Raw genomic sequence first — 17598 nt, 5'->3', positions numbered from 1 at the left:
CACACAGGCAGCGGAGATGCAGGAGAGAAGCAGAATTATTCCAAAAACACAACATAAGAGGCCATCAACACAGAGCGCCCATGCTGTGCTTGGTTCTTGGGTAAATTTTGCCAAGACCAGTCCAGGATGGAGTTCGATGTACCTCCAGCCCTAGCCCCAGAGAATCAGGGTCAGAAGACGTGTTCTCACTTGGCTACACTGGGTGGTCTTTCCGTTTTACAGATGGGCAACTGAGGCGTGGAGCAACGTAACCAGAAAAAAAATCACAGCTGAACAAAGAGGCATCTCTGCCTGGCCACATCTGGAGAGAAAGCAAGGCACTAGCTGGATGGGGAAGGGGGTAAGCCAGCAGGGGCCCCCTTGCGATAGTCTTCCTACTTAAGCCTCTTCCAAGCTTCTCCACTGCACCCGTGCCCAACGAATGCTCGCCCAACTGTTTGGAGCCGTTTGCACAAAAAGAAATTTGCCAAGACAGACATTTGCTTTCTTGAACCATTTCTCCTTTCCATCGACATACTCTAGGACAACTGCTATCCCAGCTTTCGGAGGAAGGGCAGGATATAAATTTAAGAAATAAATTAAATTCTGTTCTCAAATGGGCCCACTGATTATTATTATTATTATTATTAAACTATTATTATTATTAAACTATCTATTAATTATTATTATTAAACTAAGCTGCAGGGAGATTTCCCTCCTCCAAGAGGCTTTCTCAAATCACAGGGTTCCGCTGCCTCCTCTTTTCAGATGGCGTGTCAACACAGCTGCCCTCTCCTCTGGAATGTAAGCTAATATTGTTGTCAACCGGGAACATAAGGGCTAACTTCCTCCGTGCGTAGCTTCCCCCATAAACACACACACAGAGACACACACACAAGCGAACAAGCGTCCCGAGTCTCAGATCAGCCCAACATTTCGAGAGCCCGCTCTGCGCACACAGACTCCCTCTTGCACCCAGACCGAAATAATGGCTGTGCAAACAAGGAACCCAGGTGATGCTCAGCACACACATTACAGCCGCATTATATGCATGGCTTGTTGACAGAGATTCAAAAAGGGCTTTTCTCCGCCTGGACGGGATAATTAGCCACCTTACGGAAAACTAGCTCCATTAACTCGCTATCTGCAAGCAATCTGGTCTCCAAAAGAACCTCTCTTTGCATTGCTTTTCAAACCTAGTCAAGTCCTCCGCAATGTGCTTCTTCGCACCCAGTCATCTATTGTGGCAACAGAAAGACAGTTACAATGGTTTACAGTCAACAACAGAGACCAAAGCACCCAATTTCTACAAACTTGGGTATTTATTTATTATCATTATTGCAATTCTCAAAATGCTGCAGCACTGTCCAAAACCCAAATATTAACCACCCCTGCCCCCCCCCCAGTTAATGAAATGGGAGGGAGGGGAGGCAAAAAGAAAGCTTTCTAAAGCGCTCCAGACTTTCTCCCTGGAAGGAAGGGAGAGAGAGAAATGTTAGCCAAGACCTGCAATATCTCCTTACCTCACTATACTGGGACTGGGCATTATTCTCAAGGTACAACATGTTAGCAGTGAGGTTAAGCAGCGCTGCTGTCCTCTCCTCGGGCTCCAGGGTGCTGTTCCTTTCCACCAGTTACCCCCCACCCCCAATAAGACCCTCTGGGGTAACGTGGGCGATCCCGCTTGCAATCTGTCAGGACAAGAGTGTGTGCTCCTCTACATAATTTAAGGTTGCCTTATATACCTCTCCGGGCAAGGAGGGGGGTGTGGGTGTGGGGCGGGCCTGCTTGGCTGTACCTGTCAAAATGTTGTGCACCTGGGCTGCTCCACTCCAATGGAGGGAGGCCTCTCCCAGCTCATTAAGTGGCAAAGGAATCCTTATCACCAATCTCTAAAAAGGAAAGGAGGAGAAGAAGAGGGGACAGAGGGAGAGGGAGGGAGGGAGGGAGGGAGGGAGACAGAGAAAGAGGGAGCATGCCAGACAGAGGGCGGGACGTAAAAAGAGCTTGGAAGGGACGGAGAGGCTTTTCCTGGTCACTTCTTGCAATGTCTGGAGGGGAAAAAGCAGGCAGAGAAGCAACAGCATCCCGACAACTTTGTTAAACTTCATACGAAACAAATTGCGCCTAATGTTCAGTATTTGTTTTTGCAAAATGCTCCAACCAAGCCGCACAACTCGTTTAAGGCAAGACTGGGTCGCAAATCTAGCATCTGCTGTTCCCATTTTACTGGTTGGACCATAAGAACATAAAAAGAGCCTGCAGGATCAGGCCAATGACATGTACAGTCCAGCATCCTGTTCTCCCGGGGACCAACCGGATGCCCATTATGGGAAAGCAGCAAAGCAGAATTCAAGCACAAGAGCAACATTCTCCCCTCCTGGGGTCTCCAACAATGAAGACTTCTGCTTGCCCCATGTTTTAGTAAAAGTGGGTTGCAGTGGTTTTGCCCCCGCCCTGCTTTTCCCCAAGAAAACTGCTCTTTAGTGGTAAATTGGGACAAATGGCAATCTTCAGTACATCCCGAATGCTATTTTCTCCGATTCAGTGCTTTCCCGGGGAAGTGGAGATGGGGATAAGAACCAAGAGCCAGAGAAAAAGCCTTGTTCAAAAGTTATTCACCCATAGTTATTTGTCGTGGCAGCTAAAAGAACCTCCAGTGTCAGGAACAGTATACCTTTGGCACCAGTTCCTGGGAGGTGGGGTGCACAAGTACGGAGGGGCAGGTGTTGCTTTCTCTGTGGTCTCTGGCTGCTGTGGCCTTCAGTTGGGGGTCCAGTCAAATCCAGCGTCCTGTTAGAAACAGCGGAGGCCAAGCAAGGATCTCTATATTATGCCAGACAGCAGAGGAGAGGCTGGTTTCAACCCTGATTTCTCTGACCGAAGTATAACTCATAATGGGTCCCCAGGGTTTGGATGGTGGGAGACAAGCGAGGGAGGGTTTATTTACTCCTGGAAGGGGAACTGGGTGCTGCACAGCACAGTTCAGTTTGGAACAGAGAAATCCAGAAGGACTGGGATGGGCACCACACACAAGCTTTCGGATGACACACGGTTCCTCACCAAGCAAAACAGAATAGCTGGCTCTTTGGGATAGTGCTCTACAACCCTTACAGCTCATAAGAATAAGAATAACGACCATTTAAATATATATTGGAATTTCCCCACACTTCCTTTCCTCCTGGTGAAGAGATCTGTGTTAATACGAAACTGACTCCAATTATTACAAGTCTGCAAGGAGACCAACGTCCCTGACAAGAGACATCTCTCGTATCCCTAGATTATCACACTGACGCATCAGACGTAATATTAATATGCGCAGATATACATTTCATTAAATGCATTTCATCAACTATGAGCGTTAGTAAGAGTTGGTGCAGCCGGCTCATTAAGACGATGAGCAACAGGCCAGGAATTTCCCCAGGTCTCACCTCTGACGTGAACTCTGCACTTGGCCTGAGGAAAGTCACCTCTCAGCCTCAGCTGCAACATGGAGGAAAATACTGGCAGACTTTATTGGGCTGTTGTATAGATTACAGCAAAAAATAAATAAAATTCTCTCTGGAGTATCACTCAGAGACTGCTGTAACAAACATGCTTTGAGAGCCAGTGTGGTGCAATGGTTAGAGTGTTGGACAAGGGCCTGGGAGACTAGGATTCGAATCCTCGTTCGGCCAAGAAGCTCGCTGGGTAACCCTGGGCCTGTCAGGTCCTCTTGGCCTAACTAACCCCACAAGGTTGTTGTGAGGGTTAAATGATGAGGGCAGGGCCAGATTTAGGTTTGATAAGGCCCTCATCTTCTGAACGCTATGGGGCCCTTTATATGTCCAGCTGCCCTTTGTCAACAACAAATGGTTGCTGTTTTTTTGTGTTGAATATATGCTGTATGGTAATTTATGGACCTCATAGGTATCTAAAGCCATGTGCACATAACAAAATATGTATTTTATCAAAGTAATTGTTGAACTGAAATACAATTAAGAAGAAGTACAGTGGTACCTCGGGTTAAGTACTTAATTCGTTCCGGAGGTCCATTCTTAACCTGAAACTGTACTTAATCTGAAGTACCACTTTAGCTAATGGGGTCTCCTGCTGCTGCCGTATCCTGAAGCATCCTGAAGCAAAGTTCTTAACCTGAAGCACTATTTCTGGGTTAGTGGAGTCTGTAACCTGAAGCGTATGTAACCTGAAGCATATGTAACCCGAGGTACCACTGTATATTAGTAGTGAAATACAATTAAGAAGAAGTATATTAATAGTGAAATAATTATTAAGCTCTAACTTAAAATGCTTTTTTTATTCATAACAAACTTAATAATGCAAACGCATTGGCGTTTGACAATAGCAAAAGTTTAGAAACACAATTTACAAAGACTCAGAATTGGGGGGGGGGCAAGAGAGTGGGGCCCTAAAGTATAGCTTGTTTAGCTTGTACGTAAATCCAGCACTGGATGAGAGGCAGACTCAAGGACACCTGGGGCTGAATCCAGAATCAAAGAAATCTCCTCTACATCTTCCACCTGGAGATCCCACTGGGAATTGAATCTGCCACCTTCCGCAGGCAAAGAAACCTCTCTGGCACTGAGCTTTGGTCCTTTTCTGCTATGGCGAAGCCATCTCATCTCCCTGAGCACCCCTAGGATTGGAGGCCAGGAACCCCTGCGCCCTAACTCAAACTCAGAGCCCCCAGGTAAACTCTCCTTCGTTGGAGTTTACGAAGCTGAGGTTGAGATGGCCACCTGTCAGAGATTTTGGACTAAATGACCCGGGGGCGGGGGATCTCTTCCAGCGCTCCCATCTTTGATTCTAAACGGCCTTGGTCCAGTACATCGGCGGGGGCAGGGCCAGCGTTCCAGGGGGCGGGGGCAATGTCAACCCCCTCCCCAGGGATGACACCCAGGGCGGGCGGCACCCACCACATCCTCCCTTCCTCCGCTAGTGGATCTGCTTCTTCTTCGGGGCAGATCAATTTAAGTGGCCATTATGTGCTCCTTCCTCACTGCAGGGAGCCCTTGGCAGTGAAGGGTGCGGAGGGTGTGTGTGTGCGCAGTTGAATAACCCCTCTTTCTGTCTGTCAGAAGTTGGGGAATCCAGAAACAGAAAGGAGGAGGGAGACACCTTTGTCAACATAAACTTTAGATTTGCAAGTCATATACAGTCATACCTCGGGTTACAGACGCTTCAGGTTGCGTTTTTTGGGGGTTACAGACCGCCGAAACCCAGAAGTACCCGAACGGGTTACTTCCGGGTTTCGGTGGTCGCACATGCACAGAAGCACTAAATCGCACTTTGCTCATGCGCAGAATAGCAACCCGCACGTGCGCAGATGCGCCGCTGCAGGTTGCGAACGCTGCGGGTTGTGAACATGCCTCCCACATGGATCACGTGGGATCGCAACCCTAGCATCCACTGTATGGCCTTTCTTTTTAAGAAAGAGAAGAGAAGAGAAGAGAAGAGAAGAGAAGAGAAGAGAAGAGAAGAAAAGAAAAGAAAAGAAAAGAAAAGAAAAGAAAAGAAAAGAAAAGAAAAGAAAAGAAAAGAAAAGAAAAGAAAAGAAAAGAAAAGACTTTTCTCTCCCACAGCCCCTGCACACCAAATGTCTGCACACCATCAAGGTATCTCTATATTCAAAACAAGAAGTTCCACCCATAATAATTCTCATCACCCCTGATTTCAGGATCACAAGCAATGCTGAATTTCACCCCAGGGCTAAAGCATACCCCGAGGAATACATTTCCAAGACAAAAAAAAGCAGCAGCAAACTCTCTCTCTAAAAGAGACGGGCAATGCTGGCTTCCCAGTGCAGGAAAGGCACTCTGCACATGCTCTAAGACACACCCTAAGATCCCTGCTGCTGGGGCCGCCCAGTATAGCCTCCTTTTCTCGCGGTGCCCAGCCAGAGGGAAGAATGCAAGCAAAAGATCAGCAGCACCTGGTGGTCCTTGTCTGAGCAGCCGAAGGTTTAGCCCCAGAACTGAATAGCAAGCTTTGGCTGCAAGGACTAATAACCCCCTGGGGCAAGAAGATCTGCCTTCCTTTCATGTCTACAGAGAAGTCACTCATCCTGAGCCCTTGGGGTAGGTCAGGATACCATAAAGCCAAACCACACAGTTTAGGAAGGTTACAGGAAGGAGCTTCTGCTAGGGATTGATTTTTCAAAACAACAAAGAAAACATTTTTTTCCATCAGGAAGAGCAGCTTTGGGCAGCATCCATTCTCCTTGTGGCCGCACTCTTTCAGAAGTCGGGGGAACCAGAAACAGTCACAGGGAGGGAACATAACCCCCTGGAACATAAAGCAGGGGGGGGGCCTTTCATTTTCATTTTTTCTTTTTATGCGGTGATTTCATGTTGTCCACGTCTGGGACTGCACGCTCCGAAATATAATTACAGCATTAATAATTGCAGCATTAGCAATTTAGGGATCGGCAGGTTTCCTTGCCTCTCTGAGCACACGCTGAACCCAGGAGTCCAGAGCAGGAACAGAAAGGCAAGTCTAAAACCTGTGCCTTCCTCTAGCAGGAGACTGCAAAATGTTTACAAGAGGGAGGCAAGGAAAAATACCCATTGGCATGGCATACACCTGAAAATGATGCAATCCGTTGGTACAGGACGTGGCTCTGTTGGCTTTCAAGGGGGCTGGACAAAAATTAGCAGCGAATAGGTTTACCAGTGGCTATTTAGGTGGACATGGGGACTCAATGTCCAGAAGCAGTCTACCTGTGAATACTGGAGAGTCACAGCGGAAAAGCACCACTGCCTTCACATCCTACTTGAAGCTTCCCCAGGCATCTGCCTGACCACTATCAGTGTGTGCAGTTAAAGGGATTAAATCTCTTTCTGATCTAGGATCCCAAGGAGCACCCATCTGCCAGATGACTCCCTCCATTTTAAACTGAAGGCGGTTTTGCGGAACTTTTGACGCAGCCTTTTTTTGCACTGCAATGTTTTCTTGTAATGTAATTGCTCTTATGCTCACTTCTAGTTTTGCAAGCCACCTTCTGAGAGTTTGACCCTAAAAAGGGGGCGGTGAATAATAAAAACCTACGAGGACAGCCACTGGTCCCATCACCTCCTGGCAAATAGAAGGGGAAGAAATGGAGGCAGTGAGAGATTTTACCTTCTTGGGCTCCATGATCACTGCAGATGGTGACAGCAGCCACGAAATTAAAAGACGCCTGCTTCTTGGGAGAAGGGCAAAGACAGGCCTAGACAGCATCTTGAGAAGTAGAGACGTCACCTTGCCAACAAAGGTCCGTATAGTTAAAGCCATGGTTTTCCCAGTAGTGATGTATGGAAGTGAGAGCTGGACCATCAAGAAGGCTGATCGCCGAAGAATTGATGCTTTTGAATTGTGGTGCTGGAAGAGACTCTTGAGAGTCCCATGGACTGCAAGAAGATCAAACCTCTCCATTCTGAAGGAAATCAGCCCTGAGTGCTCACTGGAAGGACATATCCTGAAACTGAGGCTCCAATACTTTGGCCACATCATGAGAAGAGAAGACTCCCTGGAAAAGACCCTGATGTTGGGAAAGATGGAGGGCACAAGGAGAAGGGAACGATAGAGGATGAGATGGTTGGACAGTGTTCTCGAAGCTACCAGCATGAGTTTGACCAAACTGTGGGAGGCAGTGGAAGACAGGAGTGCCTGGCGTGCTCTGGTCCAGGGGGTCATGAAGAGGCAAACACAACTAAACGACTAAACAACAACAATGAGGACAGCAGGGGTCAAGTGAGGGGGGGGAGAGGAAGCTGAAAATGGCAACGCCACCAGTACAGAGCCTGCCTCCCCCCCACAAAATAGACAATACTCAATCAAAGAAACACTGAATCATAGAATTGTGAAGTTGGAAGGGACCCGGGGGTCATCCAGTCCAGCCCCCCACAGTGCAGGACTCACAGCTAAAGATTCACTAGGAAGATTGCCATCAAACCTCTGCTTAAACACTGCCAAGGAAGGAGAGTCCACCACCTTCAAAGGAAGTCCCTTCCACTGCTGAATGGCTCTTAAACTCAGGAAGTCCTTCCTGATGAGATTTAGTTGGAATCTCTTTTTCCTATAATTGAAATCTATTGCTTCGGGTCCTGCCCTTCGGAGCCGGAGAAAGCAAGCTTGCTCCAGCCGCCATGTGACAGGACTTCAGATATGGCTGTCTTATCGCCTCTCAGTCTCTTCTTATCCAGGCTCAACACACCCAACTCCATGGCCATCTGTCATGGGTGATTTCGCTGAGATTCCTGCATTGCAGGGGGTTGGTCCCTATGTCTCCATGATTCTATAACCTGTTCCTCACAAGGCTTGGTTCCCAAACCCTTTAAAAAAATAATAATTCAAAACTAAAACAAAACATATTATCCAGAAACAAATCATCCTTATTTTACCTCCTCATTTTTCCTCCCTTCCCCCACCCTCCCACACAAAACCCACCCCCCACCCCCTGGCTTCCCTCAGTTCCAGTCTTTGATTTCTCTAAAAATGCTGTTTTCTGCATGTTACAAAGTTGTATAGATCCTCAAACGATTTAGCTGATTATTATCAATAAAAAGTTTGTGAATGTTTATTCAAAGCCAGCCAAGGAGTCCAGTTTGCTTTGTTGCGGCTTCAAATATTTTGTAAAGGGTTCCCATTCCTCCTTAAAGTCACAGTTATCCTTGTCCCGTAGCTTATATGTCAGTTTTGCCAGTTCTGCATAGTCCATCAATTTTTCTTGCCATGATTCTTTAGTTGGGGTTTCTTCAGTTTTCCATCCTTGTGCTATTAGAACTCTTGCGGCCGTTGTCGCATACATGAAGATGTTTTTCAGCTTTTTCGGCAGATCTTTCCCGAAACCCTATTTAGATGACTTTTTTTTAAAAAACCCTTTTTTAAATTCATCTTTAAGAACACTAGGAAAGCAACAGATGACAGTCCAAAATGGAACTTACATAACCAAGCAGAGGTGCAAAACCTGCCTTTTTTTCCCCCTTGCCAAATTTCCCTTATCTTGCATGCATTACAGATTACAGACAGGAAGTGCACGGCTGATAGATCAGAGGAGTTATTAGCAACTTTAACTTTAACTTGGCCCGATATCTGCAGACGCTCCACCTCTCATCTCTTCCCAGCCAACATCTTCTGCTCTTTGATTCCTTTATGCTTGTATCGCGCGTCCCATGCTAAGAGCTGCAACGTCCAAGAAAACCATTTTGAAAAAGCAACAGCATTTAGCCCAGGCTCCTAGGAGGGGTGTGGATTTGTAGGTGATATACCCCACGAGCGCCCCCCAAGTTTGTGCTGCTTTCTAGAGGAAGAGGAGAACTTTAATCCAGTTCCTATTTGAAGACAGGCCTACCTAATTATCACTTTCTGAAACAATAATACAAAGCAAAGCACAGCTACCCTTCGAAGTCTTCACTCCTCAGAATCTTGCAATACAGTTCTCCAGTCAAGCAACGTGTTCAAAAATGTACAGTGGTACCTCGGGTTACATACGCTTCAGGTTACATACGCTTCAGATTACAGACTCCGCTAACCCAGAAATAGTGCTTCAGGTTAAGAACTTTGCTTCAGGATAAGAACAGAAATCGGGCTCCGGTGGTGCAGCGGCAGCAGGAGGCCCCATTAGCTAAAGTGATGCTTCAGGTTAAGAACAGTTTCAGGTTAAGAACGGACCTCCGGAACGAATTAAGTACTTAACCCAAGGTACCACTGTATATTAAAAGTATATATTCTTGAAAATAATACAAACAAAAATATGACGGAAATCGCTTTGTGACAATGTGCATGTTAGGTAGGATTACATAAGGAAACGTGCATATTAGGAGAAATTCGCCTTAAAAGGCTGAATTTTCATGAGGCCTTCAAAAACAAAGTTTGGGGAAAGGTGGGGAGCTGAACTTCAGACTGGGAAAATGGGAAATGCAAAGAAACAAAAATGTACAGGCCTGCCAGTTACTCTTTGAATGCAGTACTAGCCGTAAAGAAAAAAGAAATGTGTATTTCTCTTTCTCGGGTCAATGCAGAGCTGGTCTGCCAGCGGGCCTGGCCTCCATAGAGCACGTCCCTGGGCTTCCTGCCACCTTCCTGCCCCAGCTTCAACAAAACATGTCTCTCCCCTCTTGGTCTCTACGGCCACAGCAGGCGCTGTAACTCTCCAATGGTTTGACGTCACCCCCGAAGGCACCCTTTTCCATTGCCTCCTGTGACAGATGGGTACCAACCAATGAACAAATAAAAATGAATGCACTCTTGCAGTGTCTACCCCAGGGAGAGCCAACCTGTGGCCTTCAGAGGTTGCTGAGCATCATCTTCCATCATCCCTGACCACTGGCCGTGGGCCCTGGGGTTGTGGGGATCCAGCACCATCTGATGGTCCTCATCTCTAGTCTTCAATTTGTGGCGTTGGGACTCATGACTGGGTCACATTTTGGATCTTAACCGGACCCCAAAAGCAACACCGCAAATCATAAAAATGAGTGGTAAAATGTGACAGAGTGGGCTCCCAAATTCGTTTTTCTTTTACTTAGATTCATGTTTTTCAAGCATGAATCTTTTCATCGTTTTCAAACAAAAAAAGATACAGCGGAACCTTGGTTCCCAAACTGGGAGTCTGTTTGATTCCTAAAACAGTTTGGGAACCAGGGTGAGACTTCTGATTGGCTGCAGTAGCTTCCTGCAGCCAATCAGAAGCTGCGGAAGCCGTGACAGGCGTTCAGCTTCCAAAGAACATTCGAAAACCGGAACAATTACTTCCGGTTTTTGTTCATTCGGGAGCCGGAACATTTGGCTCCTAAGGCATTCAGGAGCCGAGGTTCCACTGTGTTTGATAATAATATTTGTATAATAAAATTTATGGGGGGGGGGGAATAGAAAGGAGAGTCCATCACCTGGAAACGATGCCTTATGAGGAACGGCTAAGGAGCTGGGCATGTTTAGCCTGGAGAAGAGGAGGTTAAGGGGTGATATGATAGCCATGTTCAAATATATAAAGGGATGTCACATAAAGGAGGGAGAAAGGTTGTTTTCTGCTGCTCCAGAGAAGCGGACACGGAGCAATGGATCCAAACTGCAGGAAAGAAGATTCCACCTAAACATTAGGAAGAACTTCCTGACAGTAAGAGCTGTTCGACAGTGGAATTTGCTGCCAAGGAGTGTGGTGGAGTCTCCTTCTTTGGAGGTCTTTAAGCAGAGGCTTGACAACCATATGTCAGGAGTGCTCTGATGGTGTTTCCTGCTTGGCAGGGGGTTGGACTCGATGGCCCTTGTGGTCTCTTCCAACTCTATGATTCTATGACCTTTCAAAGGATTCCGTTCCACAGTTGAACAGCTCTTATGGCCACAAAGTTCTCCCCAATGTTTAAATAAAGACATTCAGTTTCTATATCCCCTCCCTCATTATCATCCTTCTTGGTCAGTATATAATGAGGAAAAGAGGAAGCTGCCTATTGGATGTCAGACTATTGGCTCATCTAGCTCCATATGCGGCAGTTAGACTGGTGACTGGGAGTGGCTGCCGAGACCACATAACACCGGTCTTGAAAGACCTACATTGGCTCCCAGTACGTTTCCGAGCACAATTCAAAGTGTTGGTGCTGACCTTGAAAGCCCTAAATGGCCTCAGTCCAGTAGACCTGAAGGAGCGTCTCCACCCCCATCATTCAGCCTGGACACCTGGGTCCATCTCCAAGGGTCTTCTGGCGGTTCCCTCACTGCAAGAAGCAAAGCTACAGGGAACCAGGCAGAGGGCCTTCTCAGTGGTGGCACCTGCCCTGTGGAACGCCCTCCCACCAGATGCCAAAGAGAAAAACAACTACCTGACATTTAGAAGACATCTGAAGGTAGCCCTGTTCAGGGAAGTTTTTAATGTGTGACATAATGTATTTGTGGTATTTGTGGAAGCCGCCCAGAGTGGCTGGGGAAACCCAGCCAGATGGGCGGGGTACAAATAAATTATTATTATTATTATTATTATTATTATTATTATTATTATTATTATCATCATCATCATCATCATCATCATCATCATCATATTGCTTACACTGACTGGCAGCAGCTCTCCAAGGTTTCAGGCAGGGAGTGATCGGCCGCTTACTCAGGTGCACATGGCCAGAAAGGGTAGAGTTGGCCATGGGCGCGGGCATGGAGAGAGAGACCCAGCCAGCCTTTCACCCTTGGCAGCTGTGTGGTGTAGTGGTTAGAGTGCTGGTCTAGGACCTGGCCAGCCCAGGGTTCACATCCACACTCGGCCAAGAAGTTCCCTGAGTGTGACCTTGGGGGCCAGTCACTACCTTCTCTCAGCCTTTACCTACCTCGCAGGGTTGTTGTAGTGGGGAGTCATTGAGGAGCGGGACCGTCTTGAGTTCAGAAATGCAACAAATAAATAAATAAAATAAACACTTTTGGCAGACGAATGACTTCCCTGCGGAGGGGGCAAGGGAATTGGTCCTTCCCATCGCCCCCCAAAAAATCCCCCAAGAAATCTGAAGTTACTACCGTAAGCAAACAGTTTTAATTAAGAGCTCATCTTGCCGATTTTCCCCTGCTTTTCTAGAAACAGAAAAGTAAAGAAAGCTTCCCACCCCTAATTAGGTTAATTTAACAAATTCTGGTCCCCCACCCACGGCTGGGATACTTTAATCTCCTTCGGCTTGGGAGCTGAATTTTCTACCACTTCAGCATCACACACATCAAAGCTCTGGCCGTGGGAGCCCCCTGTCTCATGCTCTCCCTGAACCCGGGGCTTTCCCAGCGGGAGCATATGGAGGCAAACCCCGTTAGCGGAAAAGGCAACACTTATCGGGGTGAGCCCAGGAAGCTCTAAGATGGAGCCTGGTGCTTTTACCAACCAAGTGCAAGTCTTTGTGTGGGCTCTGCCAGGGGGCGGAGCCAATGGAGCTGACGGTAGGCTTGTCAGGAGCTCGTCCTACACTCAAGTAGGACCCTGGCAGAGACACATGCCTGACTGGCATGTTCTCTCCCTCCTGGTCGATCGTTCGGGAACTTCAAAAGCTTTCTTCAGCTCGAACATCACAGTGACCGATGCCAACCGACATCGGCACACTTAGGGATCCGCAGAGCCTTCGCAGCTTGCGTAAGAGACCTCAGCAACTCAGCATTTTGGCTAATCTACTGTATTTACATCTAAACACACACAGAGCACTGCAATATGGCTCCCTCTCTCTCTAGCATCAGACAGCAAAGAGAAAAAGGACAAAGGACAACCGTCCCACTTCACGGAACACAGGAACACAAACATCCTGTCTCTGTCACTTCCCACTCTGTGGAGTCAAAACATACACCGTCATGGGATAGACAACAAATCCCATGACTGCAATCACGGAGCAGGAATTCTAACAGGGCTTCCATCGGATCTGCCCCTTGCTCATTTAAGCAGCCCACACCTGGGGCACAGCCTGTTTGTTCCTGTACTGGGTCTCCCCCCATCCCACCCACCCATGGTTTATGCTGATAGTCAATGACTTTGCTGTGGTTGGCGTTCTTTACTGGGCCAGGTAGGAATTTGCCCACTGAGCTAATTGGCACCGACCCGGTGGTTATGCCTACCTCATAGCAATTCGTCACAACTGGTAGGGCGTTGGGGCAATCCATTGTTTTGGATGGAGGGGAGGTTGTAGTATCCCGTTGGGGTATCCCGTTAAAGGGATCTGGGAAGAGTGGGCATGTACACGTGCCCGGTGGGGCAGGTCCGAAGGCACTCCCTCAGACGGCGGTCCCTGTGGGGGTCACCCTATTGCATGTAAGTCTTAGGAACCCCCGCCTGGATTGACCACGCATCACTTCCGGCGGGCGGGCCGGACGTATTTAGATTGCCCCATGCCCAAGCCAAACCTCCTTCATCTGTTTTCAATAAAGTTGTGGCCTGTTTTTATCCCCAAACCCAGTCTTATTGGACTCTTATTTATACAGTGGTACCTCGGTTCTCAAACGCCTTGATACTCAAACAACTTGGAACCCAAACACTGCAAACCTGGAAGTCAGTGTTCCAGTTTGCGATCCTTTTTCAGAAGCTAAATATGCTCTGTTTTGAGTGTTACACTTCCAATTTGAGTGTTACGCTTAGGTCTGTCTGTTTTAGTTTATTTCGCATTTTTGTTTTTTGCGGCTTTTTTGTTTCGTTTTTGTGACTGTGTGGAACCCGGTTCAGCTACTGATTGATTGATTGTGTTACTGCAGTACATTGTTTATTGCTTTCATTTTATGGATCAATGGTCAATAGTAAAACTCATGTTAAATTGCTGTTTTAGGGGTTGTTTTCAAAAGTCTGGAACGGATTAATCCATTTTGCATTACTTTCTATGGGAAAGCACGCCTCGGTTTTGGAACGCTTTGGTTTTGGAATGGACTTCTGGGAAGGGATTAAGTTTGAGAACCAAGGCGCCACTGTAAGGGTTGGGGTATGGGAAGTGCGATGCATCGTCACGCAAGAGGTGAATTTCATCCCAGGCCACAGCTATGCTGGAATAAGTGTTGCACGATGCTCTTAAGTGCAAAACAAATTTTTTTTTTCCTTCCAGTAGCACCTTAAAGACCAACTAAGTTATTTCTTGGTATGAGCTTTCGTGTGCATGCACACTTCTTCAGATACACTGAAACAGAAGTTGCCAGATCCTTCTATATAGTGAGAAGGTGGGGAGGGGTATTACTCAGAAGGGTGGTGGGAATGGGTGATTGGCAGATAGCTGTGATGAGCCTGTTGACGACTCTTAACGACTGCAATAGGTCTTGCAGGAAAAAGCAAGGGGTGAGAAGGGGAAAAATGGCTTTGTCATGTATGATGAGATAAGAATCCAATGTCTTTGTTCAGACCAGGTCTCTCCATGGTTTTAAGTTTGGTAATGAGTTGCAATTCAGCAGCTTCTCTTTCCAGTCTATTTCTGAAATTCCTTTGTAGTAAAACAGCTACTTTGAGATCTTGTATAGAATGTCCTGGGAGATTGAAGTGTTCTCCTACTGGTTTCTCTGTCTTGTGATTCTTGATGTCCGATTTATGTCCGTTTATTCTTTGGCATAAGGTTTGGCCTCAGTTGTCGTCAACTGGCTCATCACAGCTATCTGCCAATCACCCATTCCCACCACCCTTCTGAGTAATACCCCTCCCCACCTTCTCACTATATAGAGGGATCTGGCAACTTCTGTTTCAAGTGTATCTGAAGAAGTGTGCATGCACACGAAAGCTCATACCAAGAACTAACTTAGTTGGTCTTTAAGGTGCTACTGGAAGGGAAAAAAAATAAATTTGTTTTGACTATGGCAGACCAACACGGCTACCTTTCTGTAACTCTTAAGTGCAGTGAGACATCACTGGGTGTCAATAGAAGGCAAGTTTGCAAGCAATTAACATGAGCTTCCTCGAGTCTATGGCCTTTCCCTGGCACCGTTAAGCATGGGGCACTCCTGCTAGCAGATTTTGTAGGTGCCAAAACAAAAACACAGCTTGATGCATCACTAAACCAGACTCTGGAAATAAGAGGCACCCAATGCATGCCAACCACAAACAGGACAGGCCTCCGCTCAGGGGTAGGGCATCTGCTGGGCATGCAGAATGTCCCAAGAGACTGCGACTGGCCTAGGGTCACACCCAGTGAGCTTCATAGCTGAGTGGAGATTCGAACCCAGGTTCCCCAGGCCGTAGTACGACACTGGAACCACAATGCCACACTGCCAATCAGTTCAGACCACAGGTCAGGGGAGGATTTCCAGACCAAATTGTTGGTGTGTTCCCAATAATTCCTTCGCAGCGAGACTTGGATTCAGGGCTGTTTCGATTTTGTGTTGAAAGCAAGCGTCTCTGCTGCAATCAGGCTTGCTTTTGGCACTGTTCCTCTGCAGCCGGTCTGGGTGGGGCTGGTGGGTGTCTGTAGTGCGAAACATGTGGAGGGCACCAGGTTGGCAAGGGATTAGTGCAACATCTGAGATCATGGAGCTGCTGCAAAGTGACCCCTTCTGCCTCGGCATGCAAACATCTGCCCCTCAAATAATTTGGGGAGATATTAAATTTTGCCTTTCCTTTTCTCAACAGCTCCTGGCTGCTTGTTTTTTAGAAGTCTTTGTTTCCTGCAAATTGCCAGGCCGCTGGTGGTTTATGTCAGCTTTTTTCTTTTCTTTTCCATTTCTCAAAATCCCTCAGCACTTTCCTTTTTGCTCCCCCTACCGCCAAACTCCCAAGACCACCCACGTCAAAAATTTTGTTCGCTTCCAGAAAATACTTGAATTCCACACCTGTATGACATGCAAGAATCACCACATAATATCGCCGTGTTTGCTATGGAAGAGCCGGCTGACGGAGATGGGAGCAATTTCTCATTCCTGCAAGATCTTAACGGGGCATTGATTGAACGAGGCTGAAATAGAGAAATTGCAAGGAAGGGCTGCAACCTTCCACAGCAAAGAACTGCAACATAAATTAACCAGAGATGGCAACTTGTTGGCTATAACACAGAGAAACATCAACACACTAGCAGCCTCAAACCTGAGGTCTTCCTTGAGAATCCTAATTCCATCCTGCCCCCCCAAAAATATCAATATAGCACTGAAATTAGTGGAGAAATTAGCATGGTATCCAAACAGAGACAAAAAAAACCCGTGGCTTGATCTGAGGAACCATTATGCACAATTTGGTTATGGTTCCCCCCTTTTTTCTTTATGAAAGCTTAAAAGAACAAAGACAATATACAGAAATAAACATCAAATATCAAGCATGTTTTTAGCATAAAAATTAAAGAAGAGAAGAAAAAAAGAAAAGGAGAAAAACTTCCGATTCTCCATCTATCCATGTGTAAAATTTTTACTTCATAATAATATTCAACTTTTCTGCTTTCCACAAACCAACCTTCCCCCCCCCCCAGTCTTCAAACCCACATGCCACAATTTCATTTTCCTTATTGTGCAGAAAGTCCAAAAGCAGTTTCCAGTCATTAACAAATGCCAACAGTGATTTTTCTCTAATTAAGCATGTCAACTTTGCCATCTCAGCCAAATATCAATAGCCATTCTTCCATAGTAGGCAATAATAACTCATCACAATTTGCTTATGATTTCTTAAGATGTGTCAAAATGTAAGCAAACAAACTTCCTTTTCCAGCTTGTATAGTAGAGTCGTGGCGGGTGCCCAGCGCTGCCCTGGAATTTTTAGAAACTAAAAAGTATTTTCATTTTTAAAATGGGTAGAGTAATTCTTGAGTTCGGACCCAACACCCCAAAATTGGGCGAAGCAACGCTAAAGTGCTCCACCACCAACCTGTGACCTCAGCCTGGATGAGCTTTCCTCTCCCATTGTTCTTCTTCTTACAGTTAAACACCACCATAGCTTGGTCAGTAGAGCATGAGACTCTTAATCTCAAGGTCCTGGGTTTGAGTCCCATGTTGGGCAAAAGGTTCCTGCACTGCAGAGGGTTGGACTAGATATTCCTCGTGGTCCAGTCCAACTCTATTTGTTCTATGATTTCTTCCAACATAAAACCCAGGGCATAAAACCACAAATACGTATGTGGTTGCCAGACCGTCTCTCATCCAGATACTAACCCGACCCGAACATGCTTAGCTCCAGGAAGGTGGCGGTCTTGTGCGCCTTCAGACCACACCCTGGAAACCTAGCTGTGGTCTTCTCTCGCTTATATGGAA

The 17598-nt window shown here is 46.7% G+C and overlaps 1 protein-coding gene across 6 annotated transcripts in view; it reads right to left on the bottom strand.

Annotated features, from left to right (window-relative positions):
- Nucleotides 1–17598, bottom strand: part of TP63 (tumor protein p63) — a 152046-nt gene that overhangs the window by 91759 nt on the left and 42689 nt on the right. Inside the window, exon 1 of one of the 6 annotated variants that reach the window (XM_053390857.1) lies at nucleotides 1503–1679. The exons of the other annotated variants lie outside the window; for them this stretch is intronic. Within the exon in view, the coding sequence (XP_053246832.1) occupies nucleotides 1503–1544 (42 nt within the window). The 5' untranslated portion in view covers nucleotides 1545–1679. Of the gene's footprint in view, nucleotides 1–1502; nucleotides 1680–17598 lie in introns of those variants that run through there. 6 annotated transcript variants of the gene reach the window in all.

The sequence above is a fragment of the Podarcis raffonei genome, chromosome 5, assembly GCF_027172205.1.
Source record: "Podarcis raffonei isolate rPodRaf1 chromosome 5, rPodRaf1.pri, whole genome shotgun sequence".
In the NCBI taxonomy this organism is placed as follows: domain Eukaryota; kingdom Metazoa; phylum Chordata; class Lepidosauria; order Squamata; family Lacertidae; genus Podarcis; species Podarcis raffonei.
The sequence above is the reverse complement of the archived record's forward strand: the minus strand, read 5'-3'. Positions and strand labels throughout refer to the sequence as shown.